This window comes from Myxocyprinus asiaticus, chromosome 20 (assembly GCF_019703515.2).
Source record: "Myxocyprinus asiaticus isolate MX2 ecotype Aquarium Trade chromosome 20, UBuf_Myxa_2, whole genome shotgun sequence".
In the NCBI taxonomy this organism is placed as follows: Eukaryota; Metazoa; Chordata; class Actinopteri; order Cypriniformes; family Catostomidae; genus Myxocyprinus; species Myxocyprinus asiaticus.
Window position 1 is genome coordinate 4857749 of NC_059363.1, and position 27655 is coordinate 4885403.

Here is a 27655-nt window from a genome sequence, read left to right on the forward strand (position 1 = left end):
AAATGTTGCTGTTGAGTTGTCTGGTTGTTTTGGTAGAAGTGTGAAAATGACATATAGATCTTGGGGTCTATCACACATGTAGGTGTTTGTTAAAATGTGGGTTTGCAGACCAGCTTTTTCAAGACTCAAGAAGTGGAGGCACATTATTTTTAATTGAGGTTGATAAACAATAAACCTTACATTTAAATTGAAAGTGAGATTGTAGCTCAACTTGCAAGGTCAGGGGTTCAATTCCCAAGGAATACACGTCATGATAAATTGTACACCTTAAATGCACTGTAAGATGTTTTTTTTATAAAAGCGCCTGCCAGTTGCATTCATGTTAACTGATTCTTCCCTTCAACATATTAGAAGCCTTTTTTAGGCCTTCTCCAATAAAGAATGCAATGCGTGACATTTGTGGTTGTCCTAGGTATTATTTCAGGGAGAAGGCCTTTGCAGAAATAGTCGACATAAAATTAAAGTTCAATAAAGCTAAAAACAATCAGGTTTTTACATTCACCCTTACTGTCAATTTCAAAATGGTGGTGTATACATTCTTTTACCAATAATTGATTGGAGATTGGAACACAATGCAGGCTGGATTCAAAACTTTAGGAACTCAGCACATTGCTACCAAAAGTTCCAGTACCCTGATATCGACCCCATTCTGCCAGTTACTGAGAAGCACCATCTTTGCATCAATTCAAATATGTTGTTTTATTTTCCAGTGGTGCTCTTGATTGTGCGTTGCCAAAGCTGCCTCACAGACATGGGTTCTGGTCCCATGAAGAGCAGGTAATCAAATTAATAAAATCAATATTGAACACGATTCATAGGTTTAATTTTCCCTCTAAAGCCCTGTCTGGACAGGATTAGTTTTCTAGGTATATGTCTGTAAAGTAATATGTCAAGTAATTGTGGACGTTTGTATTGTTTACCGTCGATTTGCAGGGGTTAAGCAATGTCTGTAGAAATCTCAGAGATAGTAGTGTCTACTGCATTTACACACTGCTGCTACGTAACTGGCCTATTAGAAAATGTATTTAGCTGTTCTGTTTAATTATGCAGGAAATATTAAACATGAGAATATACTGTATCTGGGATTATATTAGAAGAAATTGATTGAAATATCTGGCAAAATACAACAGAACTGTTGACATTAGCAGACTTTAATCCTATATTAAACTCTTGAATTAAAAATATCGGCAATCTGTTCACATTATTTTAATCCCCTCCAGAAAACATGTTCTGAAATGCTGGGCTGCATTTTCCAAACAACATTAAAAACCTCAACACAATTTCCCACTTCACAAAATTACATGCTTGTGTACTTCTCATTTTCTTAACCAAAGGAAAGCATGCTTGTTTCTTTATTGTTTGCATGGGTAAAAACACTTGAATGCTTGAGAAAACATGCGCAACGGTTCATCCGCAACGGTCAGTGTTATCTGATGTTGTGAAGTGCGTCTTTTCATTTTCTGGTTTCTTCTCATTAGCCATCATCCACTTCAGATATTGGAGAACATGAGAAACAATGATAATAAGAGGGTTTACAGGCTGGTCAATGCAGATGCACTGGCTTTTTACCAGCATGTTATTTTACATGGGATTAGAATAACCAGGGGTACTGTTAACACTTGAGTCAGAGTGTAAAAAACTTAGCAATGTAACACTCAACTATGGTAAAGGAATCTGAAAAAAAAAAATACAAATTTTTTTTTTTTCAAAAATGCTAGTGTTTCTTGACATGCTATAGGTGCCAATGGTCTCACTTAAACTATATATATGCCTGTGGTTTTTGGTTGAAGTGTTCAAACAGCCCTATAAAAGATCTTCTGCAAATCTGAAGCCAACAAAGGGTTACCAGTCTCCAAACAAGATGTTCCGAAATATCGTCCTTGTCACCCTGCTGATATCCTCAGGTATAGTTACAGTAATTAAATGTTAATTATCTACATTAATAATATTTTTTTATTATTATTGTTATTTTTTATGTGCCCTGCTAAAAAAAAAAAAAAAAAAATGGGTTATGCCAGTTTGGACCAGCTTAAATTCTGAAATTGTCTTAAACTGGTTTTAGATGGCCAGTGCTGGCATAATATGGTTAATTTTGTTATTGTTGCAGGTAGAAAATCCTCAAAACATATTCTAGACTGCTTTTGACAGCATGTTGATTGCATTTTTGAAACCAGGTTGACTGGCCTTTCAAGCTTAATTTATTGTTGTTGTTAATGTATTTTAACCACTTATCAATTTTTTTTCTCCACTATTTGGCTGGATTTATGTTAAGTGCGCTAAGTAGGGGACATGCTATCTTTTGGGTGTGGTATGTACTAAATCAGTGGTTCATATTTCTTCACAGTTTGTGCTCTGCACTATGAGATGCACAAAGGCTCGACTGGAGATGAACCTGAAGAAAGCTCTGTGAGTTTTCCTTGACGTTATGTTTTATGATGGACAGCTGCATTACTCTGTCATTGTAAATATATGCCTCATTTTGTGTTAATTTGAACTGTGGTGCACTAGACTGCTTAAGTCAGATTGCATAGCAATATTTAAAGAGGAACAAAATAACCCTACAAAAAAGTACTGTGGCAGTATTATGGTGCAGTGATGGTATCAAATGGCTTCAAAAGTACTGTTACATTGATATACACCTATACTATGTTGCTGAATGATTACCATTTTCAAATACCATAATAACATGGTACTCCAAGGCACTTCAAGGTGATGCATGTCCAAAACCCATTGTATTACCATCACACTGTCCAAAATAATTTCAGAAATGCTTTGTTAATGTTCTATAAGTGCAATGGCATCTGCTGTTATTAAATCCCCAAGAGTTTAAGGCCACGTCCATGCTAATCCATTTTGTTTGAAAATAGTTTTCAGTCTCCTAACATCATCATTTTCCAAAGCATTTTCTAAAGTTTTTGTTGGAGGAAAACACCATTCCAGTCTGGATGAGAGTCGCAAACGCAGCTAAATCAATGTGTATTCAAACAAAAATGTATTTGCGTGGATGTGACTCGGAGGACCTGACTACGGCCATGTTTTTATTCAAAAATGCATTGATTTTGCCACATTTATGATTCTCATCCAGAATGGGATGGTGTTTTCCTCCACTGAAATCTAGAGGCCTCATCCACAGTAATCCGTTTTTGGATCGTTTTCCAGACTATGCGGTAATGGAGAGCATTTTCAAAACGCTTTGTTTTCGGTGGAGAACAAAGTGCATGTAGAAAATGGTTTTCAAACAAAAATGGATTAGTGTGGACATGGTCTAAGTAACTGTAGCTAATAATTCTAATATTTATGTTGTGTCTGTTTTGTCAGGGTATGTCTATGGCAGAAACAGAAGGGCTACCTGGAGTTTGCTGGGCATGTAAATGGGCCATGAGGAAGCTGAAAAAACAAATCTCCACCGGTGCCACTGCAGTCAGTGTGCTCTTAGAATACTTTTGTAAACGATAAAAAATAAATAATTAAAAATTCATATTCAATATTCATGTTAGAATATCCAAATACAGAAAGTACAACATTGTTGTTGTGAATTTCCCACAGGACGACATCAAAAAGCTGCTGTCAGGCATCTGTGATGAGATTGGCTTCCTAAAATCCATGTGTAGGAACTTTGTGAACAAGTTCACCGATACGCTGGTTGAAGAACTTTCAACTACTGATAATGCTCAAACCATCTGTGGAAACATTGGTGTTTGCTAGAAAAAGGGATAGAGTTCATTTTCTTTTCTAAACTTGAGATTCTTTTTTTCCCCCTTTGTGAACTGAAGTAAAAAATGCTAAATAAAAATGTCAATAATTGCATGTTCTTGTTTGCTGAAAATGTTCATATAATTTTGCAACGCTCTGAGTGCACAAGGGTCAGTGGTGTTGCATATTGTGCTTATTAGTAAATATCACACTTACTGCAGATCTGTTGTAGTAGGAGGGTCTTAAAATGAGAGTTGTTTTTGCTTGTTTGTCATGCACACTTGCCTTTACAGTACTAGAATGTTTTCTGCAGTCAACTTAAAAATGTAGCTTGAAACAAACTTGTGCTTTAGTGACATTGTAATGCTACATTGTAATGCTACGTTTCAGATTTTTTAAGATCACTTTTATTGGTCAGTTTCTTTCGTGGCATCAAACCATCTGCTGTCGAAAAGCATTAACACCATGTACACTGGTATCTCACACCCATTTCATATAAAACATAATTTCTTGAAATTCTTAATTATTCCACGGCAAAGAGAATTTGCAGAAGAATTCTCAAGTGACACTGCAACTTCTTATAAACATACACACATATTTGTCTGTACAAATAATTACAACTGAAATAAAAAAGACGTACAGTACTCAACTATTCTTGCCAGATGCTACAATTACAAACAACATTTATAGACAATTGTGCTCACCAAACATGTCCTAAATAGATATTTTTGTAAGGAGTAGTTATAATGTAAATAATAGTCCTGAGGCGGAAAAATGCACCGCATTTTCTGCAGCAATCTGACTATTATGTTGGCAACTTGCTGGCTATATTAGTGAGATGCTGCAGTAATGCTCAGCAAGCATTTGGAGTTGCTAGAGAAGACATGCCCAGGTTCGGTTCTCTGTCTCCAGCTCTGTTGCAGTGCCTCCTGGTCCAGTTTATTCAAACTTTGAGAACACAACCGTAGATCCTGAATATGATCAGACAAGCTGTCCAAACACAGATCACCCCACGGGCCTGACACCTGGCAACCTGTCATGTAGAACCAGATAGCAACTTCTAGTCAAGTGTCAACACATTACAGGAGATATCAAATAAACAAATTTATATATAATAAATAGAATAATTACAATAATTTAAATATATTACATCATTGTGGCAGACAAGTACAGCATTAGACAATACAAAAAGTGGCTTTAGAAGGCAAAATATAGTTTTTTCCATTTCACTGAACATTAGCCAAACACTGGCCTACAGTTCACAGCAATCCATTTTGCTATTGAATTCATCTATTTGTCCAAGGCAGACTTATTATAAGGGCTTTTCTAAGAAAGCTTCAATGTACACATGCGTTCAACGGATGCTTTTGGAGAGTCTCTCTTTGGTTGTGTTGTGTCATAAACAGTTTTTTGGTTGCTGTGTCAAGTTAAACGTAGTTTAAAACTTAGAAATACACATCTCGAGACCCCTACATTTGGAGTTGCACTCTGTCCAGCTGTGTTTGAATGCAAGAAGGCATCCTCATCTTGCACTGTCTACTTTCAGTAAGTGTGGTTTGTTGTTTTGTGTTTACTGCCCCCTGCTGAAAACACGAAGTTGGTACTTCAAGCTTAAATTGCTCCGATAGAAGGAATATTCCTTATAACGGTCTGGGGACATGATTAATTGCAGTAATTTTTTTATGTGCTATTTTATTTAATGTAATTAATTGCACTGAATTAATGTGTTAAATTGACAGCCCTAAAAATAAACTTGATTCTACAGTACAAAGACATATGTCAAAAGCGATTTCAGGCCGAAACGTACACAAATATATGAATGCAAGCGTCTCTTATGCAAAGATCGATTTTGCACATTGTGTTCCAAGTACGTGTTGCATTCTTAACGTTGCCACAAGGGGCACTTTAGCAGAGATTAGTGTGAACTGTCTGCTTCTACAGTTTGTTTATTCTTTCAAGTCAACTTCTGTCATGGCGAAGCAACAGTTTAAAAAAATACTGCAAGTAAGTGAAAGTCAGTATATTTACAGCAACTTATCTGAATAATAACACATTCAGTTTAATGGCACAGACTTTCGAAGGTGACTATTGTAATTTCAGTGTCACTAGCATCTCCAAATGCAATTGCTCTAATAATGCATGTTTTCAAACAGGTTCCCGAAACACTGCCCCTGTCTACCACTTTCGCAACAAGTCCAACCCTAATCTCACGGCATTGGTTGTGAGTGAGTGTTGCTATGTTGGGCTGGTCTGGGTGTTCAAACAAAGAGATGAATGTGGCTCCACAGAGCCAGTGTTTACATTTTTCTGGGAAATCAACCTACGAATGGCTTACGTATAGTTGCCCTTTGACTGCCAGTTCACGAATCTCCTCTTTTGTGGTTTCAACCTACAACCTTTCTGCTATCAGCCTAGATTTCCAACCATTAAACCACAACACCCCCAATGGCAGGATCCAAAGCAAAATCCACAAAGACATTTTACGCACTTAGCTGACGAGATGCTGGCAATCAAACCTACAAATCGCAATGCAGGTTTACCTTGAAGATTGAGATGGGTCAAAGGTCACTGGGCCTCCATGAGGGTGTTAAGGAGACTTTGAAGCCCGGCCGAGGTCACAGCAGGGTTGGCCTACAGGTCCAAAGATGTCAGGGAATGACAGAATGGAAGACACCTAAAAACAACCAATGATCATTATACTGTAGGATAATTTTTGTACAATATAATTACTCAAAATACTTGTGAAATTGTCTTGGCAATATCAACAGCTCCAAACTGAAATGGTCATAGACATAAGAGCGCCAGAAAGTCTAGAACATGTCAAATGCACGGACATTATTGATCAATATTTCAGTACGAGTGACAAGAACAAAATGATTCACCTGGCGAGAGAAAGGATGCTGTGGTCCGTCAGGCCGTTACCAGCAAGACTTAAATGCATGAGCGGACAGTCACCCTGGAATCCAAACACAGATTGACTTTTAACATTTAAATAGTGATATCTGTTTACATAGTAGAATCCCACAGTGCAATTGCCACTTCAAAATAGATAAATTGACAACATCACATGTTTTTGCGGAAAAGATTCCTCGAAATTGTTGTACAGTGTGGTTCCTCGAAATCCGGAAGTGTTAAATACCATTCGCATTTGTTAAAAGCAATTCAGTCACATGCAAACTAATGGAATGGCAAACTAATACAACACTATATCAGCTTCATTTTTAAATAATTGTGTTTAATAGTGGAATTCCTGATGAAGAACTACACTACCCATGATCCTGAAAGGAAACAATCAACCAATCAGAGAATCACTGCGAACAAAGTGCACCAAAAGAGCTCTGCAGGGACCGCCCACTCCCATGATGAACTGCAAATAATGCAAACAAGTCTGTCTTCCTACATTCTCATCTGAATATTTTGCAATAAACTTAAAATACATTGCTTATGTTCTTAAAATCAACAACTTTAAATCAATAATTTTAGATTTTTTCATCATTATAAATTCGATTAAGTCATTCACAATTCTTCATGAGATTGTAGTTCATTCCCTTACGAAAGACGTTAAGTTTTCTACAAGTCTAGTATCTTTGTGTTTTTGTCCGATTTTCAAATACTTTTTTGCTTCAAATCAAAGTTTGTTCTGTTGTGTTTCACCTCGGAGCTGGTTGGCTTGCTTCATGCTTTAGAACTCTTTATGTTGGAAGAAATGTATAGGAAAAAATTCTTCCAGAACCAAGATCGCTGAAAAAGTAGGTGGGAATTGTTCCGCTCTATACAACAACTAAGAAGTCTTACATAAATGTATGTGCATGTGTACCTGTGTCAGAAGTTTAGTGAGGATTTCCAAGGCAGGCTGGTCAGATGGACCTCTACAGACCGCAGACAGCTGAAGGTGTGTGAGACAGCTCATTGGTAATGTCTTCAACACAAGTTCAAAACCAGTGGAGCCCAGTGCATTGTGGGAGAGACACACCGACCTCAGGTTCCCAGTGCCTGAAAGCATTAAATAAAACAGAAATTAAAAAACTAACAAACTTGACCTTCATTATAGGAATCTATTTAGTAATTTCACTGGTTTCATTTGGTGAGCTTATAATATCTGAAGGTGTCCTTACAGGCCATGGCATTGGCCAATAGGAGACGGTGTTGCTGAAGAAATCGGGCCGATAGGCTACATGCTTGCAGGGACAGAGTGGAGAGCAGGGGACAAGAGGACAGAAGACTTGCCAGCGCTTGTGCCCATCCATCACCCAAAGGATTCATACTGAAATTCAACTCCTCAAGACACTAAGAAATGTGAACATGAGGGGGAGACATGATGAAGAATTAATCAGAAAACCCAGGCAAGAACTATGGCTAATCGGTTGAACATGGAATTAGAGAGACAGTTCACCCAACAATAAAAATACTGGCATAATTTACTCACTCATGCTGTTCAAAACCAATAAGACTGACTTTCTTCTATCAAACACAAAAGGTGATTTTTTGAAGAATATCCTGGACACTTTTTTCATATAATGCAAGTGAATAAAGACTCAGCAAATCAAGCTCCAAAATGACAAAAAGCACAATGAAAGTATCAAAAAAGTGGTCCGTACGACTTGTGCGCAGTATTCAAAATTTAACCCTTGTGTGACCTTCGGAACATTTTTGTCTTTTTCATTTTTGTTTTTCTGATCATTTTGGCGATGCTACCAACGGCATAAATTTTGCCAAAGGTGTGTATTTTTTGGGGAATTTTTATATTTCAACCTCAGTTCCTAAAATACATCTATAATACATAGTGTACACAAAATAGTTACACTCAGTAGTAGAAGTAGATTTGTTTATTGTCATTGTTAGTAAAAACAACTAAATTTAGTTAAGCAGCTCCTAAAAAACAACGTCCAAATAAATTAGCAACAATAAATAGAACAACATAAAAACTCCAAAATAGCTCTACAATATCTACACATAAAAATAAAATAAAAAACAATACAAAGTAATTAGTACATATATGCTGTCAGGTTCTTTCAGTCAAATTAACAGCTCTAGGAAAGAAGCTGTTCTTTAACCTGTTTGTGTTGGTTTTAATTGTTCTGTATCTTCTTCCAGAAGGGAGGGGGGAGAACAGGCAATGTCCAGGGTGGGATGGGTCCTTTATAATACAGCTGGCTTTCTTTGTAAGTCGGCCAGTGTGTAGGTCTGTCAGTGGTGTGAGCTGGGCCCCAATCACTTGCTGTGCTGCCTTCACCACCCGTTGTAGATCCCTCCTGTTTTCTGCAGTGCTTCTATGCATACCACACCGTACAACAGTAGGTCAGAAGACTCTCAAACCTCAGGAAGGACTCAGAACCTTCAGGACAAAAATGTCCCCATTGAAACCCATTAAAACTGCCATATTTGATCCCAGTCCTATTAAAGCAGTGTTTCCCAACTTTTTTCTGCCACGGCACACTTTTTACGACTAAAAAAATTCTACGGCACACCACTATCCCACATAGGCTAACCATCATCAATATTTTGCCTTTTCAAGAACTTGTCCATGTTTTCTGTCCATCTTAGTAGCGTGTTTACTTGTAATGTTTGAAATTCGGCTATGCAAAAAAAAAAACAACAGTATTCAAAGACAATGGTATCCAAATATGGTAATTACTTGGTGTCAGGGTGTATATCAAAGAAAGTACATCATCTGACACCATCACTATACCATGGTGATGCGACAGTACTTATGAAAGGGGATGAGCCGGTTCTCAACAAACCAGAAGTATAAACTTCTATCAGTGTGAGATTCACAACTAACACTTCGACCATAAATGCTAATGCACTAAACCACACCACACAGTACCAATCCAACATCACAAAACTGCAAACTCCTGGCCACATCCTGATAAGACAATAGTGCACTGTCTTTTATTCGTCCTTCATAATGTCTTGTAAAGTGACGGACCCTTTTCACAAACTGTTGGTGTATTTTTGCCGTATTCCAGTTAGTAGGGTAAATCTAACTTTTTTATTTTACATTTTTTATTATTTCACGTACAAGATATGATGGTTTAAACTCAGTGACTAGGATCAGAAAATCTCCAGCATTTGCGGAACAGACACGAGAGCGGACTTTTACACTAAACACTGTGATGAGATAGAAATCACATGTCAGAATGGATCACAGTCCATAATGAGACCGGCGCAAGCATTTCTTGGCTGCAGTTCTCCTACTCGCAGTCCAAACATGCTGTTTATTAGGGTAAGCTGTTAGACAAAGCGTGGATTCCATCGCTTATATCCGTGTGTCTGATAACGGACAGGATAAGATCGAAATCACTCGTCAGAATGGACCACAGTCCATAACAGCACCATTATCTTTACACTCTAGAGACTGTTGTGTGTGAAAATCCCAGGAGATCAGCAGATACAGAAATACTCAAACCAGCCCGTCTGGCACCAACAATCATGCCACGGTCTTACATATTATAATACATACTGTATAATACTACCACAATGGATACATGCTCTTATACAATGTTTTTTTTTTTGCATTATGGCAAAGAGAATGCTCCTAAAACTCGACTTCATATTCTTTATACAAAACAAACATTTCTTATTTGTCAACATTTGCATATTTTATTAAATATGACCCAGACATGTTCTTGACGGTTTCTGTGAGACTCATTTAAGGTAACAGACGGCTAAACAATAGCTAGTAATAAATGTGCTATTGCTATATCCTTACAGAAGCTGATATTTAATACAGCCTTCATCTGAATGATATATAATTTAGGAAATCACACCTGTTCAGTTTAAAGTTTTATAATAATTTCAGAGTTGGTCATTCAAAACACTTAGGTCTTCAATATCACCAAGTTTGTTCTCCACCTTATTATATATCAAATATATCATAGTGTAGCGGCAACCATCACACAATTTAAAAAAGAAAATATAACTTTTTAAGTTGGTGAGGGGCGAGACTGGACACAAATACAGGAGGTTATGAGATGCTATGAACATGGAAAAACAAACCCAGTTATACCAGGTTAAATTACCACTGCAAACACTCCACAAAATCTCTCTTAATGTTCACTTTGGTCTACATCAAGTCTTTGTAATGACATGTGCATACAGAGATTTGGAAACAGTGAAAAAATAAAACCTGCATTGAAAAGTAATGGGCAGACATCACAGATAACAAACACATGCAGAACTACAGAACTGAAAGAGTGAAACGGACCACAGTTAAAGAAGAGTTGAAATAATGTACCCTTCCAAAAGGGTATGAAATCTGTACCCTATGGAAAAAGTATGAAATGTTACCTATGTTCAACAAGGTGCCTAACACACACATAATCTGACATATGCCCCATTCTCGCAGCGTTCACATGTGAATGCGATTCAGTTCAAAGATGGGACATTATTGGGACGTGTGGAAAAGCATTCGTTTCTATGGCTCACAAACTATTATTTTTATAAATAAAAAAACATGTGATAGAAATTGAATTAAACATGAACTTATCTCTTTGTAATGACCGGGTGAAAATAGTCAACCAACAGAACTTTATTTCGAACAAATAACATGACAGTCCTAGTTTGAGATAGTCTATAGTGTGAATGCATGTTTTAAAACATGTGTAGTGAATTATGTTTTGGTAATCTCAGTCTAGAGCATGGGTAGTCAATCCTGCTCCTGGAAAGCTACCTTCCTGCAGAGTTCATCTTCAAACCTGCACCAACACACCAACCTGTAATTTTCAAGTAATCCTGAAGACCTTGATTAGCAGGTGCAGATATGTTTGATTAGGGTTGGGTGCAGAGTTGGCTACACCTGGTCTAGAGTAATGCAAAACAAAAAGTAGACATTTGTATGAGTTTCATTACAAATAGAACAGAAAAGGGTGCTTAAATTGCTGCAATTTACCTATTAAATATATTTTTCTTTCCAGTGCACACTGGCGTAATTTCCAAATACTTCTATTTTTTTTTTTTTTTTGTAAATCACTACAAGCATTGCAAAAGCAACTTTAAAACAAAACACAAACGAAACCAAATAGCATACTGTGTAAAGACAAATACAATCATGATTACATTCCTTTATTTTCAACAGATCCATATGATTAGAGACAAAAACCAAAAGGAAACCATGGGTTTGTCATTCAGCTGGGACTAAATGTGTGCGTTTGTGCGTTTCAGTGTTAGGGAACACGAAAGGGCCATGTTGTAGTGTCAAGTGAACTTTGATGTGGGCCTTCATCACTCATCCTCATCTTCCTCTTCCTCCTCTCCGTCAGAAAGAGTGGGACAAGCAGCAAGCTGCCGATAACCGTCCAGCCACTTTTCAACCATCTGAGTGACAAGCGTGTGGTTCCGCCTCCTAGAGCTTTTCTGCATGGCTACCAAAACCCCGCCTTCTGTCACACAGCAGTCCATCCACTGCCTCAGCATCCGCTCCTGCTGCTCCTCTGTCCCCATCTGACAGACACAGACAATAGCCAAATCAGAGCACTTCAAGAGGAGTCACCCAATCACAGAGTGACTATAGAAACATACGTTGTGATACAGTTTGGAACTACTAGTTCTTAGAACATTATGCATAAGGGAAAGTGTCTTTTCACACCAAGTACAATCTGAATGACACTGTGGTATAAAATATTCACAAGCCAAAATATTTTTAGACCAAAACTATTCACATAGTGTCTGATGGAATTTTTCATCCATTATATGGAAAATAAATAAATATATAAAATACTTGGACACCTGAATGAATAGTTTGGAATTCAAAAAAATAAAAAAAATAAACCAAAACCCAAACTATTCAAACACAAACACACAAAAATAAACAAACAAAACAAAAAGCCAAGTCAAACCAAACTCAAAGCTAAAATCAAAACAAACACCAAAACCTAACCTATTTAAACAGAAAACCAACCCCCCTGCCCCACCCCCAAAAATAAATAAAAATAATTAACCAAGCTTCTAAATAAAATAAATGAAAATGGACTATCGCAGTACAATACTTTCATAGTGTTCATAGAGATGCGCTTTTTTTTTGGTTTTGTTTGTTCTTAAAAATCTTATTTCATGCTAGCAGAGTTTCCCTCACCTCCTGTGCAGACAGAAAGTGAATATGTAGCAGCTTCCGTTCACTGTCAACCAATGGCAGGAAAGTGACCGTGACATCATCGTCTGTGTTCAGGTTGGCGCCCGCACCTCGATTATCATAGCCATCGTTCTCCATGGCAACCAAGGCGGAAAAGTGTCCGCGTGTGTAACCGAGGGCAATAGGGCTTTTCCAGCAGAAACTCTGCTCCCATAATAGAGGCAGATATACACCTGTAATTGAGGCAAGGATAAGATAAAGGCAAAAGGAAACAGTAAGTGCTGAAGCTATGTGACTCTGACAACAGGAATTAACATTGGTTTTAAAGTAGGGGGAGGTTCAGCTAAAAAACAGTATATGGACTGTTTCCAACATGGCCAAACAGACCGAAAATATGCTAATTTGCTCATGTTAAGAATTACTGTAAACACTGAAAGAAAATACACATCTGTGTGTGTGTGTGTTATATATAAAGAATTTCACTGTATATGTGCAAAAACGTATAATGTGAGATAAATAAAATGAATTAAAAAATGTATTAATTTATATATATATATATATATATATATATATATATATATATATATATATATATACACACACACACACACACACACACACACACACACACACACATATATATATATATAAGTAATGATAAATTCAATGAATGTATTTTTTGGTCATTATATTGGTCATCAGCCACACTGCTCTTTTGATTTCAGAATTGGTCATTGAAAAACCCATATTGGTCAAGAACTATTTAAAACACAATAAGATTGCCAATGCCATGTCAAATTCAATCTACACCACAGAATTGAGTGTTGTGAGAGGCAGCTCACCCTGAAAGCGTGTGTATCCCAGCGTCTCTCCTCTGAAGCTCTTGTAATATTTCACACCGTACACTATGATGGGCCTGCGAAGAATGTGTGCCAAAACAAACACATGCGTCTGCTCTAAACTGGCACCCGGCTACAGTCAGAACAGACAAGAATACAAAGAGCGAGAGTGGGAGAGATTAACAACATTAATACAGGAAATCATTTGACAGAAATTACTGGTTGGATTTCCATTTGTATGCCATTTTAGAATTTTCGGATTTTTCCACGTTTCCCATTATCATGGGAACCATGTTAATATTACTTTACATGAAATATTTAAAAAGCCTTTTTTCTTTGCAAATTACTCCATGCTTTTATGCTTAATGCCATGTTTAACAAAGTAATGTGATTTCTTTCACTGTGAAACATTGTGAGAAAATAATGCAAAATTGAGTTAGGGAAAATGCATGCAAAGACTAATGGAAAAAAACTCTATAAAGTGCTCATTGCTCAAACATCTGTCCAGACTTCAGTCCTCTCTGGGTGGGATGTGTCTGTTTCTGTATGAGTTATTTGTGCAGGTATCTCAGTAGGAGGTGAAATACTGATTTGCTACATGGAAATGTTGTTTCCTTGATTGTATCAGCAGCTGTATTTGTGGTTGTATACCTGACTAGCTAATGACAGTATAAACGCCCAGTCCTCCTGCCACTGTTCCTCCCGAAGAGAGAAATGCAAACCAAAACTCTGTGAATACCAAGATTCCCACTCTTTCCAACGCGTGTAGAACCTGGAATACACACACAGACACAAGCAAACCCATTATATCAGTAATAAAATCCACAGATGCAGTTGCTCACATTTGAATCAAGTTATTTGACAAGAATTATGGTATCTCAGTGTAAGTCTTTCCCCTATTTTATCATCTGCCAGGCGAAAATCATTCATTTGATTGCTAAGAAATGTAACAGCACACCTCTCCTCACCAAGGCGCATCATTTGACAGACATCATTCATGTCTGTACCAAACGTGTGGGACAAGCTACATGCCCAAGTTTAATACTTTGGCAACCAAGTTAGTATGAGCAAGAGTAATAGTCATGCTTGCCTTTATTCAGTCTCCGTTATTGTTACATAATGCTGGTTAATGTGATGATATAAAATGCATAGCATCTAGAAAACTGTTGTACAGATACCTGACTCCTAATTTCGAGTCTTACCAGTGAGAGCAGTCGTGCAAGCTATCATTGAGGCTTTTTCTCAGGACAGAGTCTTTGTCATAGATTCCCCATGTGGCCTGTAACACAGAGTCCAGAAGGCAATCTCCTGCCGTTCGGTTCCAAAGAGCGTACAGCCGGCTGTCCAGACGTGTGCACAGCTCCAGAGACCAATTAATGATGGGAGACTCCTCTTCCAACTCTGAACAGAACAATGAAACCTGTTTCTCTTCATTAATTAACACATTATGTTACTGCTATCTCAATACTGAATTTAGACCAGTTTAGGCATCTTCTAGATCAGTGGTTCTCAACTGGTGGGTCACAACCCAAAAATGGGGCAGTGCATCCAATCAAACTTGTATTTTGCCACATTCAGCTGTCATTAGACAAATTATAATGCCAACTAGGGCAGGTTGCGTGATACGCCCTCGTCCTCAAAAAACATAAATCACAAAATACATCACGACCCAATCTACATTAAATACGGGTTCACTTGCAATGTGCATAAACATGGCTGAACTCTGCATCAACCACAGTTTGGTTGGTGGGTGAATTTTAAAACCACTGAAACAATTCTGCCACCATGTTGGATTGCCACTTGATTTATACTGTAAAATCTGGGTCCTGAAGTTCTGTTCTAGATATTCTCTAGTGCAAGAGACGTAACCAAGGCAACTTGATGTTTTAGTGCTATTTTCAGAAAAGCACATCCTTTTCTGGTTCTCAGTCAAAAAAAAAATAATAAAATAAATGTGCTAAATAGTCACCTTTTTGTACATCTCGATCCAGGATCTCATCAAACAATTTTTCTTGAACATTTGGGGGAAGGTCTTCAATATCTTAAAAGAATAAAGACATTTAACAAATTTTTTTGCAGTTACATTTGTGCATTAAAGGAATATTCTGGGTTCAATACAAGTTAAGCTCAATCGACAGCATTTGTGGCATAATGCTGATTTCCACAAAAAAATAATTTCTACTCGACCCTCCTTTTCTTTAAAAAAAAAGCAAAACTCCAGGTTCCAGTGAGGCACTTACAATGGAAGGAAATGGGGCCAATATCTGGAAGGTTTAAAAGGCAGAAACATGGTGCTTATAATTTAACAAAAGCCCTTATATTAATTCTTCTGTTAAAACCGGTGTATTATTTGAGCTGTCAGGTTGTTTAAATTATAAATACAGGGGCCTGGGTAGCTCAGCAAGTATTGACGCTGACTACCACCCCTGGAGTCGCGAGTCCAGGGCGTGCTGAGTGATTCCAGCCAGGTCTCCTAAGCAACCAAATTGGCCCGATTGCTAGGGAGGGTAGAGTCACATGGGGTAACCTTTTCGTGGTCGCAATTAAGGGTTCTCGCTCACAATAGGGTGCGTGGTAAGTTGTGCGTGGATCGCGGAGAGTAGCATGAGCCTCCACGTGCTGTGGGTCTCCGCGGTGTCATGCACAACGAGCCACGTGATAAGATGCGCGGATTGACGGTCTCAGAAGCAGCAACTGAGACTTGTCCTCCACCATCTGGATTGAGGTGAGTAACCACGCCACCAGGAGGACCTAATAAGTAGTGGGAATTGGGCATTCCAAATTGGGAGAAAAGGGGATAAAAATAAATAAATAAATAAATTTTAAAAAAAGAGAGACGAGCCGAAATAATTTTTTGAGGTAATCAACATTATGCCACAAATGCTGTCGATTAAGCTTAACTTGTATTGAACCCGAAATATCCTTTAAAGAGCACCTATTATGGTTTTTAAATGTGCCTAATTTTGTTTTAAAGGTCTCATACAATAGATTTACATGCATCCAAGGTCACTTTAATTTGCTCATAATTTAAATTGCAGCATTACCTTTTTTCCCCCAGTGTCAAAAACGACTCGTTCAAAGGATTCATTCTAAACTCCTCCTTTCAGAGAGCCTACTCTGCTCTGATTGGTCAGATGTCCCAGTCTGTTGTGATTGGTCTGCCACTTAGTGTTGTGTTTGAGGGCAGTTCAAAGCTGTTCTCGAGCAGCCAATGAAGACCAGTGGAGGGTTTTTTGTTACCAAATTACGTAGGTTAGCACAGGAAATAAGTCTGGAATTACTAACGACTCGTTTCAGGTGTTCAGAATCGGTTCTTCCTTTTGGGAGTCAATAACTCCATTCGTCCTGCACTTTGATTTTTGAAACTTTGCAGACTTTTTTTACATTCACAAACAGCTATATAACACGCTACATGAAAGGTAATATTTGAAAAACCATAATAGGTACTCTTTAATAGGGTTATTAGAGGTCGACAGATAGTGGATTTTGCCAATACCGATAACTAAGGTGGTGGAAAAGGGCGATGATGATTAATCGGCCAATAGTTTTTTAAAATCAATTTATATAATAATAAAACTTCTTATTCTTTCCTTACTATAAAAGGCACAGACATTGAGGCTCCCAAAAACAGTTTATTGTGCAACCAAAATCCCAATAATAACCAGAGAAATGAAGATTTGGTGCAAAACGCGGGACTTTTTACTTTAAACAAGCCCGAAATACACCAGGGACTCTTATTTTGAAATTACAGAGATTTGGCTCTGTTACAATGCTCTATAAGTATTTATTAAATTAAGCTTTTTTATAGCCTTTAGATACACCAGATGAAGAGTTTTTTATGTATATATTTCACCAGATGAGGTTTATTGATAAGGAATAAAAAAATTTAAAAAAATTAAAAAAAAGGAAAATAAATATCGGCAACTATTGCCATATATTTTCCAAAAAGCAACTATCTGTGCAGATTAATTGGTAAAACCGATATATTGGTCTACCTCTAAGGGTTCTAACACCTTTGAAATAAGAGCTTGATGTACAGTGCTGTTAAAAAGTCCTGATTTCTTGTATATTTTTTTGTATTTCTCAAACTAAATTATTTTAGATCTTCAAACGAGATGTAACTTAAAACAAAGGCAACCTGAGTAAACACAAAATATAGTTTTCAAATATATATCTTTTTTTTATTGAAGAAAAAAGTTATCCAACACTTATATCACCCATGTGAAAAACGAACTGCCCCCTTAAACTTCATAGCTGGTTGAGCCACCTTTAGCAGCAACAACTGCAACCAAACGCTTCCGATAACTGGAGATCAGTCTTTCACAACACTGTGGTGGAATTTTGGCCCACTCTTCTTTGTAGAACTGCTTTAGTTCAGCCACATTGGAGGGTTTGAGCATGAACTGCCAGTTTAAAGTCCTGCCACAGCATCTCAATTGGGTTCAAGTCAAGACTTTGACTTGGCCACTCCAAAACTTTAATTTAGCTTCTTTTGAGACATTCAGAGGTGAACTTACTCCTATTCTTTGGATCATTGTCTTGCTGCATAATCCAGTTTCGCTTGAGCTTCAACTCGTGGACTGATGACCGGACATTCTCCTTTAGGATTTTCTGGTAGAGAGCAGAATTCATGTTTCTCTTAATTATTGTAAGTCGCCCTGAAGCAGCAAAGCATCCCTACTCCATCACACTACCACCACCATGCTTGACATTAAGTATGATGTTCTTTTTGTGTAATTCTGTGTTTGATTTACGCCAGATGTAACGGGACCCCTGTCTTCCAAACAGTTCCACTTTTGACTCATCAGTCCACAGAATTCTCCCAAAAGCTTTGAGGATCATCATGGTGTGTTTTGGCAAAATTCAGACGAGTCTTAATGTTCCTCTGGGTTAGCAGTGGTTTTCACCTCGCCACTCTACCATGGATGGCATTTTTGGCCGGTGTCTTTCTGATAGTGGAGTCATGAACAGTGACCTTTATTGATGTGAGAGAGGCCTGCAGTTCCTTAGATGTTGTCCTTGGCTTTTTTGTGACTTCCTGGATGAGTCGTCGCTGTGCTCTTGGAGGAATTTTGGAAGGTCGGCCACTTCTGGGAAGGTTCACTACTGTGCCAAGTCTTCTCCATTTGGAGATAATGGTTCTCACTGTGGTTCTTTGGAGTCCCAGAGCCCTTTAAATAGCTTTGTAACCCTTCCCAGACTCATGTATTTCAATCACCTTGTTACTCATCATTTCTGGAATTTCTTCTGACCTTGGCAAAGTGTGCTACTAGATGAGACCTTTTAGCCAACTTCATGCTGCTGAAAAAGTTCTATTTAGGTGTTGATTTGATTGAACAGGGCTGGCAGTAATCAGGCGTGGGTGTGTCTAGTCCAGCTGAACCCCATTATGAATGTAGTTTCATAGATTTGGGGATTTAGTAACTAAGGGGCAAATACTTTTTTTTTTTTTTTTTACACAGGCCCATTTGGTATTGGATAACTTTTTTGCTTCAGTAAATAACATTATCATTTAAAAACTGTATTTTGTGTTTACTCAGATTGCCTTTGTTTTATGTTAGATTTTGTTTGAATTTTTGAAACAATTTAGTACGAGAGATACACAAAAACAGAAGAAATCAGAATGGGGCAAATACTTTTTCACAGAATTGTACATATAGACATGTACTATAAACATTTACAACAAAACATGAGTGTATTAAGATATGACTATTCAATATTCAGCAATTTGTAGTGTAACCAATGTATACTACACCAGTAACCAGACATTTACAGACGTCTTAAAAGTACATTAGCAAAAAACAGACTGTTTGTTAAATTCTAAGGGTCAGAGAGAGGGTGGAAATGGTCACTAAAAGCTAAGGTGCAAGAAACCTGGACTAACATTATATGTAGACTTCAAGGAAGAACAATAAAATGCTACAAGAGAGTAGAACATGTCCCCCTTTAAACTACTGGCAATGTCAGTATTCAACATAGGTCTCTTACTCATGTGGTCTGAATGTGAGATGACTATCATGGGACAGAAGGGGAATTCTCTTTTAATAAAGAGTGCATGCTCACCTGCTGGTAATGTAAAGGTGACGAGGTCAGTGAAGAAGTAACAGGGGAATTCTCCTTTACGTCTGTGAAGTGCTGCCGCCACCTCTCTGCGGATCTGTTCTGTTAACTCAGGACACACCAGAGCTGGTATACACTTAGCTGTCTGCTGAGATACCTACGTGGAGACGACACACATAAACATCAGACATATAATTAAACAGACACGCGCACGCGCACACACACACACACACACACACACACACACACACACAAAATTTCCGAACAAACAGCCAAAATGGTCTATGAATTAATTAAGCAATAAGGCACTCGATGCCATGCCATTTCGTGAATACACACATGGCTAAAGGGACACAATAAAAAAAATATTAAAATAAATATTCCGGTTGCAATAAAAGTTATGCTCAACCAACAGCATGTCTGGCATAATGTTGATTTCCACAAAAATTAATTACGACTCGTTTATTTGAAAAAAAAAAAAAAAAAAATTACAGTAAGGCCCTTACAATGGAAGTGAATGGGGCCAATACATAAACGCAAACATTTCAAAAGTACAGCAAAAAGATGTAAACATAACACGTTCACATGATTGTAGGGTGACAAAATCGCATACTAGCATTATCGGTGTTACGTTATATCCAATACCGGAATTACAGGGTTCTGTTCTCATGACAACAAAGTTGCAATATTGGATATAACTTTACACAGATAAGGTTAGAAAGTGATTTTATCACAATAAAATTGTCAAAATGTATAATGTTTACATCTTGCGGCTATACTTTTGAAACGATGTGCATTTTAGCGTTTATGGACTGGCCCCATTCACTTCCACTGTAAGTGCCTTACTGTTACCACAATTGTTTTTTAAGGAGGGATGAATCAAAATTATTTTTGGTGGAAAAAGTTATGCTACAAATGCCACATTATGCCACAAATTCTGATAATTGATCTTAATTTATATTGAACCCAGAATATTCCGTTAAGGACACACATTTACTTTGAAAAGAATTATATTACTAAGTGAATGCAGTAAGTGGCGTCCTTCCACTAGAAAATATAGTCCCTACCATGTAAACTAAGAATAATGGTTGGCTTCTATGGGTGCTGTGAAGTGATACACATGGTATCAAGGTGAACGGGTGTTTTGCATCATAACCGTTTCTACTATATTGTGTACGTTAGCACGGCTGGAATTCTGTTTTTGACCAATTAGCTAATTAATGACCAATCCAGGACCAGGATTATACATTTTATGTCTCAAGAAACAGACATTTCCGGCTAATATCTGATTGGATGAGCCACACTGACAGATGTGACAAAATAACTCAACTAAATGCCAAATCGCTCCATTAATAGAATGATTTTTGATTGTTACTTTTGCTTGACAATCTTGGAAATTATGATTAATAAACGTAATTAAATATATTAAACATTGGCGTCTTTTATAACAATGCTGTTGCACTATTTTATAAAAGCAATAAACCACTCGAGGATGTGTGAAAGTGATTTTACCACCATTAATGGTTTTTCTAACAATGCTCCCCTAATCATGTTAAAATAATTGTAACCCACAACCTCTTGTGGCTTATTGTAAAATTACAAGTGCGTTTTTACCCGGGGTCCCACATGACACTTTAAGATCAATTCTCTTCTGACCTCCCTTGACCCCTCATACACGTTAAACTCTGACCTCTGTGAGCAGCACGGCGAGCATGTCCTGTCTTTGGAACCGAATGGCCAGATGCACCAGCGTGAAACCACCGTCAAACGCAGATGGGCGGTTCAGGATCCGCACCTCGTCTGCGGTCAACTGACGTGCGATGTCACCGCCTGATGACTTATACGCCTCCACAGCAGCCAGATCCCCCTCGACAACACCTGAAGAAAGGTGGCAGTACTTTTAGAGGGGACCAATGCATCCAAATATACTGAAGCACACAAAGACAACAAACACCCTAGTTTTTTTGCTTTATCCAGTCCGGATTCAATCTGCACCATGACTCATACAGATGAGCCATATGAATTTCCTAAAAGACAAAGATGCTGCTCGGGAGATAAATGACTTCATAAACTGATGCAAGAAATCAGACAGCTTACAAGAGTATTCCCTGCTGCGGCTGAGCCCATGAGAGCAAATCTGTCAGTTTGCATGTGGAAATCAAATCATGCACATGCAAACGGTGTCCCACTAGTTTAGTGATGAGAATAAAGAGTTACACCAGCTGATGCCAAAAGATGCAATTCTGATTTTTTCTCTCTAATTGTCATAATACAGTATATCAAAGTTAAACATGCCACCAAAAATGTTGCATGGACACCTAAACCATACTTAATATGGATGAATGTCATTGCATTGGATAACATTAATATCAAACCAAGTGGTGATTTAAAAAATAAAATAAAAATAGTACAAGCACACTACAAGCAAGTTGTCAGATGTTAGTTGAATATGTACATAGTTGACAGGGATGGGAATTGTAATACATTTCAAATTTCTGGTTCAGATTCCCCCGATCAATTCTGATTCCTTTACGTTCCATTAACAATTCTCTGAGGAAGAGCAATTTGGAAATAAGAAATGCTATTTTTATTGCAATTACTGTCCTCAGCAGTCTGTTGCCAAATTATGAGATCACTTTAGAACTCAACAGAGCAGATATGTATCAAATCAGAGATACAATTTATATAATTCTTCCAAAAGAGTGTTTAAAAACTTTTTAATTACTTTTCAAAGACTTTTTAGAGGCATAAATGCAATGCAATAATTGGTCCTACTGTAACTATACTGTATGTATGCTTAACTAAATATTCTAAACAAAAATGTGCAAAACATATTTCATACATTTTTTAATTTTTAATTACATTTCACTATTAACAACAAAACTTGTAATGTGTAGGTAACTGTACAAAAGCCATTCACAAAAACAAAACAAATCATAAGAGTTATTCGTTCGGGAATCAGACTACAGCTGGTAATGCTGTACATTTTGCGCTTCAGATTTAAAAGAACTGGCTCATAAGAGTCATTGTAAATTCAAAAGAAACAGTTTGTTAGAGTCATTCTTTTGCAAATCAGACTGCACTGGTCACGCTGTACATTTCGCATTAGATTAAAAAATCTTTCAGAAATCAGACTTCACTGGTTGCCCTCTAGATTCAAAAGAACCAGCTCATAAGGGTTGTTCGTTCAAGAATTGGACTACAACTGGTCGTGCTGTAGATTCAAAAGAACCGGTTCCGAAAATTCATTGGTTCAAGAATCGGACTACACTGGTCATGCTGTAGATTCAAAAGAACCGGCTCCGAAAATTAATTGGTTCAGGAATCGGACTACACTGGTCGTGCTGTAGATTCAAAAGAACCATTTTCCAAAAATTAACTGGTTCAAGAATTGGACTACACTGGTCATGCTGTAGATTCAAAAGAACCAGTTCCGAAAATTCATTGGTTCAGGAATCGGACTACACTGGTCGTGCTGCAGACTCAAAAGAACCAGTTTATGAAAATTCATTGGTTCAGGAATTGGACTACCCTGGTCATGCTGTAGATTCAACAGAACCAGTTTATCAGATTCATTCATTCAGTAATCTAACTACACAGGCTGTGCTTAATATTTCACAGATTTGTATAATGCAGCAGAAAACACTGTCAGAGCATTTTGGCATGGTGTTCAGTTCGCATCGGCAGAAAATTGCACAATCAAAACCGTTAACGGAACCAAAAACAATGAAAATCTTTCAGTTCTAGTATTGTTTAAAAAATGGAATCGGTTCAGAAGAACCGGTTCTCCGTTTCCAACCCTAATAGTTAATAATACATGTATTTGGGGGCCTGGGTAGCTCAGTGGTAAAAGATGCAGGCTACCACCCCTGGAGTTTGCTAGTTCGAATCCCAGGGTGTGCTGCGTGACTCCAGCCAGGTCTCCTAAGCAACCAAATTGGCCTGGTTGCTAGGGTGGGTAGAGTCACATGGGGTAACCTCCTCGTGGTCGCTATAATATGGTTCGTTCTTGCGTGGTGAGTTGAACGCGGATGCCGCGGTGGATGGTGTGAAGCCTCCACACGCGCTATGTCTACGTGGCGACCCGCTCAACAAGCCACGTGATAAGATGCGCAGGTTGATGATCAGACACGGAGGCAACTGGGATTAATCCTCCGCCACCCGGATTGAGGCGAATCACTACGCGACCACGAAGACTTAAAAGCGCACTGGGAATTGGGCATTCCAAAATTGGGTGAAAAAGGGGAAAAATTACAAAAAAATAATAATAATACAAAAAATATAATACATGTATTTAATCTGCTAGGACACCAAGGAAACTTGAAGATACTGACATACAGCCACTAAAAATCACCTTGACACCAATTAAATAAAAGTCATTGCAAAAAGAAAAGTAGGTTCTGAGAAAAGCTCTAACATAATTTTATTGCAGATGCCACTTGGTTTGATATTTTTTCATTTAATGTAATGACATTCATACATTTTTAATTGTGACGCTGTATCTGGTATATGGGGTTGATTTCTCACCAGCACAGGCATTCAGGAAGAGCCAGTCGCTTCTCTGCATCCTGTTCCGGATCTGTTTAAGTTTTTTAAAGTCCGCCTCCTGCTCATTATCACTGCCCACCGCACCCGATGCCAGTTCGATTTTCACCTCCGCTTGTCCCTTAGACGTGGGGGGAGAAAGTTTCCTCTGCCTGCCCCTGATACCCCTGCTTATCCCCCCTCCTCCCGCTGTCCTTACGTTATCTCGCTCCTTCTCATTACCTATGGATGGGGACATTGCGCTCTCCGCCTCCGAGTCTTGCTGTGGCATCTCAGGTGTACTGCTCGGTTTAGGGTGGTCACAAACCACACATCTGAGTCTCTTTGGCCAGTTCTCATAGGTACACACCGAGCACAACCATTGCTGTGCGTGCATGTTCAGCCGATTTCGGTCGTTATACTCCTCGCAGGGATCAGAGGTGACCAGAGAGGGTCTGGGTCCCGAGTCTGAAGTTTGGGGGGCTTCTAAAGGACTGTGGGGCCCCAGATGGGACCCCCGCTGTCTTTGACTGAGGCACTGTGTGCAACGGATAGCGCGTGACCAGTTAAGGTAGGTGCACATGTGGCAGGACCATTTGCTGCTGGTCTCGGGCAGCTCGTCTGCAATCCGTACCTGAGGCCGAGCGCTTGAGTCGGGGCAGATAAGCAGGGTGGAACCGCCCAGGGTGGTGCAGAGCTGGAGGTCCAGGCTGGATCTGCACTTGAAAGGTTCCTCTGTGATGATGGGAGCGTTGTGTCTTTGGGCCCGACACATGGTGCATTTGATGGCGGATGGCCAGTTCTCGTAGGTGCAGTACTCACAGCTCCACTTCAAACCAAAATCTGTCATCCTCGCTTGTGCTGGTCACCACAGCTGATCTCCCCCCTCCCTCCCTCCCTCCCTTCCTCCCGTCTGTGCTCCGTTCTTCTGCTTTCACTCGCTCACAATCACAGAGCCTCCAGTTTCTCCTGCAATTATGACAGAGAGACAGAGTTTTGTTCTTGTTTGGGTAACGAAGTATAAGCTTAATTTAAAAAGTAGCAGTATTTACGTTTACATCTTGCTTAATACATCTTGCAAATACTTTTGAAACTTAAAAATACACAAATTAAAATGTGTCTTTTAATATTAGTAGACTTGCCCCATTCACTTCCATTGTGACTTACTGTAACCAATAGTTTTGCTTTGTTTAAAATAAACGAGGGACGGGTCGAAATCATTTTTTGTGGTAATCAACATGATGCTTCAAATGCTGTCAACTGAGCTGAACTAGTACTGATACTGAATCCAGAATATTCCTTTAATGACAAAATGCACTCGGTCCATGTTATCCAATGATTGGAGAATGTTCCAAAGAGCATCTTGTGAGCTTCCATGGAAGCAAGTAAATCTGATCTTTTGTACAGAGGAGCTAACACGGTCAATGGCACAAATTTGATTAGTGACCTAGAAATAGTCCTATCTTAAATATCTTAACTTTACATCATAACTATCACATTTTCAAAATCCCAAGACATTGATTATATCCAGTTTTAAATGAAATAAAAATTGAATTTCAATGCGGTTTCACACTTTTAATATGTTAATACAAAGAAGTACCAAAAAGCACTCTTGTATTACAATGCACCAAGGAAATTCCATGTTTTTTGGACATTTACAATGGTAATACTATGGTATTCTTTGAAGTACTTTGGAGTGCGATGAAATATCATGGTATATAAATATCGCTATCATTTAATATCATGGAACATATCAAAGAACCAATGAATTACCATCTAATGCCATCACTGTACAATGGAACAGTAGGCTACTTATTACAAGGGTGGTTACTACATTTCATTTCTTCTGATTAAATAGAAAAATAAATCTATTCAAATGCAGATAACATTAATAGCCCTGATAGTTTACAGCATAATGGTTGATTTAGTAATATGTATGTACAGTATATGTATGTACATACATCTGTACATTTTATTCATGTCTCTTTTATACAGTATAACACGTAAATTCTAATTTAAATCACATATTTCACACATTTGTCCCTCCATGTGAATGACTTTAATCTTTCCATTTGCTGTTGTAATAAAAGGGTGCAAAATACATTTATTCTGAAAGGCTTTTTAGAGTTCCTGTCTAATTCCTGACAACAGTCCAAACAGGTGGGCAAAGAAAGAGATGAATCCAGCACACTGAGGCATATGGTCACATCCTGTGGCCTACATTTCTACACTGAGTGCTGGGTGCTCGAGGCAAATCTATGGGGGCATATGCATTTTTAAAATGTCTGATACAGTAAACGTAATTAGTAGGACGCTAAACAAATCAAACTGCATTAATTTGCCCTGTTGCATATCCCCATTTCAAGGATACACACATCTATTAAATATCACAAGACCCTTACCTGTCTTTGCCCTCCACACTTCCCGAGTGTGCCCTTCTGCAAACGGATCGCTTCTCTCCCGAAGGTCTATCCAACCGAAACCCAATCGGGTCCAAATCCGGCTCAGCACCGACAATCTATCGCGATCTGCGGAGGAGCACCCATGCTATTTCGCCTCCCTTCCTCTGAAACCCCTCACAACACCGCGATCTTCGGGTCAGAGCGGCTTTTCAGAGGGTTTTAAACACCGGGATTCACATTTCTGTTGCCGACTCTGCTGGCTCTAATGGCGGCGACAGAGGAGCGGGGGTAAACCAAAATAAACCGACTCCGGAGATACTGGTAGGAGGGATATCACCTGGATCAGCGGGCACATATGATTGGCTCTCACTCCGTAAACACAGTGGAAACCAATGAGGGCGAATTTCTTTCGTTAAAGGGCTTCACGGCATCCCTCCTTTATGAGCAATAACAATCAGGAAACTGGAGCTCTGTGTCCGCCATCTTGGCTCTAAGAATGACTAGGAAGATATAGCAAGTATCTTTTGGATTGGAGCCAAAATGGCGTGTGTTTCGCGTTTGGATCCGCTGCCTGAGGCCGGAGGGATGATGTCATTGCTTCAACCGCAGCATCATCTGCAGTGACATAAGGGCAGTTTTTCAATGAAAACAAAAAAAGAAGAGTTGACTATGTTGCTCCAGGGCCGTTACATTGTACGGCATGTGGGGTTTTAAATAAATCAAAGGCACATGCATTTAGTGTGTATGGTTTTAGATGATTCATTTAGCAGACGCTTAAGCAAAAGTGCTTAATATAAGCGTCAATCCGTTTCAGTTTATTCATTTTCAAGTGAAAATGTGCATGACAGCTTATAAAGCAGGGATTTATTAAAAGGCTTGGAATCGAAAGCCTAATAATTAACACTTCTTTATTATGCATTCCTTCAATTGATCAATTATCTATTTAAAAGTATTTAATTAGCATGAATGTTTTACACACAATATTGCCAAAGCACAAAAGTAAATAACAGCATAGGAATAAATACGTAGAAAAAAAGCAAATAATAAGAGAAATAATAAAAAATAAA

The 27655-nt window shown here is 38.4% G+C and overlaps 2 protein-coding genes and 1 pseudogene across 2 annotated transcripts; 1 reads left to right on the forward strand and 2 right to left on the reverse strand.

Moving 5' to 3' along the window:
- Positions 1–1811: 1811 nt before the first annotated feature.
- Positions 1812–3812, forward strand: LOC127411523 (antimicrobial peptide NK-lysin-like). The gene is made up of 4 exons (XM_051647179.1): positions 1812–1904; positions 2345–2406; positions 3319–3420; positions 3547–3812. The coding sequence occupies exons 1-4, from the start codon at positions 1862–1864 to the stop codon at positions 3703–3705; spliced, it is 366 nt and encodes a 121-aa protein (XP_051503139.1). The 5' UTR covers positions 1812–1861; the 3' UTR covers positions 3706–3812.
- Positions 3813–4523: 711 nt separating this feature from the next.
- Positions 4524–8971, reverse strand: LOC127410784 (tonsoku-like protein; annotated as a pseudogene).
- Positions 8972–9668: 697 nt separating this feature from the next.
- Positions 9669–27227, reverse strand: LOC127411514 (ubiquitin thioesterase zranb1-B-like). The gene is made up of 10 exons (XM_051647162.1): positions 26589–27227; positions 24190–25155; positions 21353–21540; positions 19666–19819; positions 15572–15643; positions 14805–15003; positions 14254–14374; positions 13606–13735; positions 12767–12996; positions 9669–12135 (listed from the first exon to the last, which is right to left on the reverse strand). The coding sequence occupies exons 2-10, from the start codon at positions 25034–25036 to the stop codon at positions 11917–11919; spliced, it is 2160 nt and encodes a 719-aa protein (XP_051503122.1). The 5' UTR covers positions 25037–25155; positions 26589–27227; the 3' UTR covers positions 9669–11916.
- Between the last annotated feature and the right edge of the window lie 428 nt (positions 27228–27655).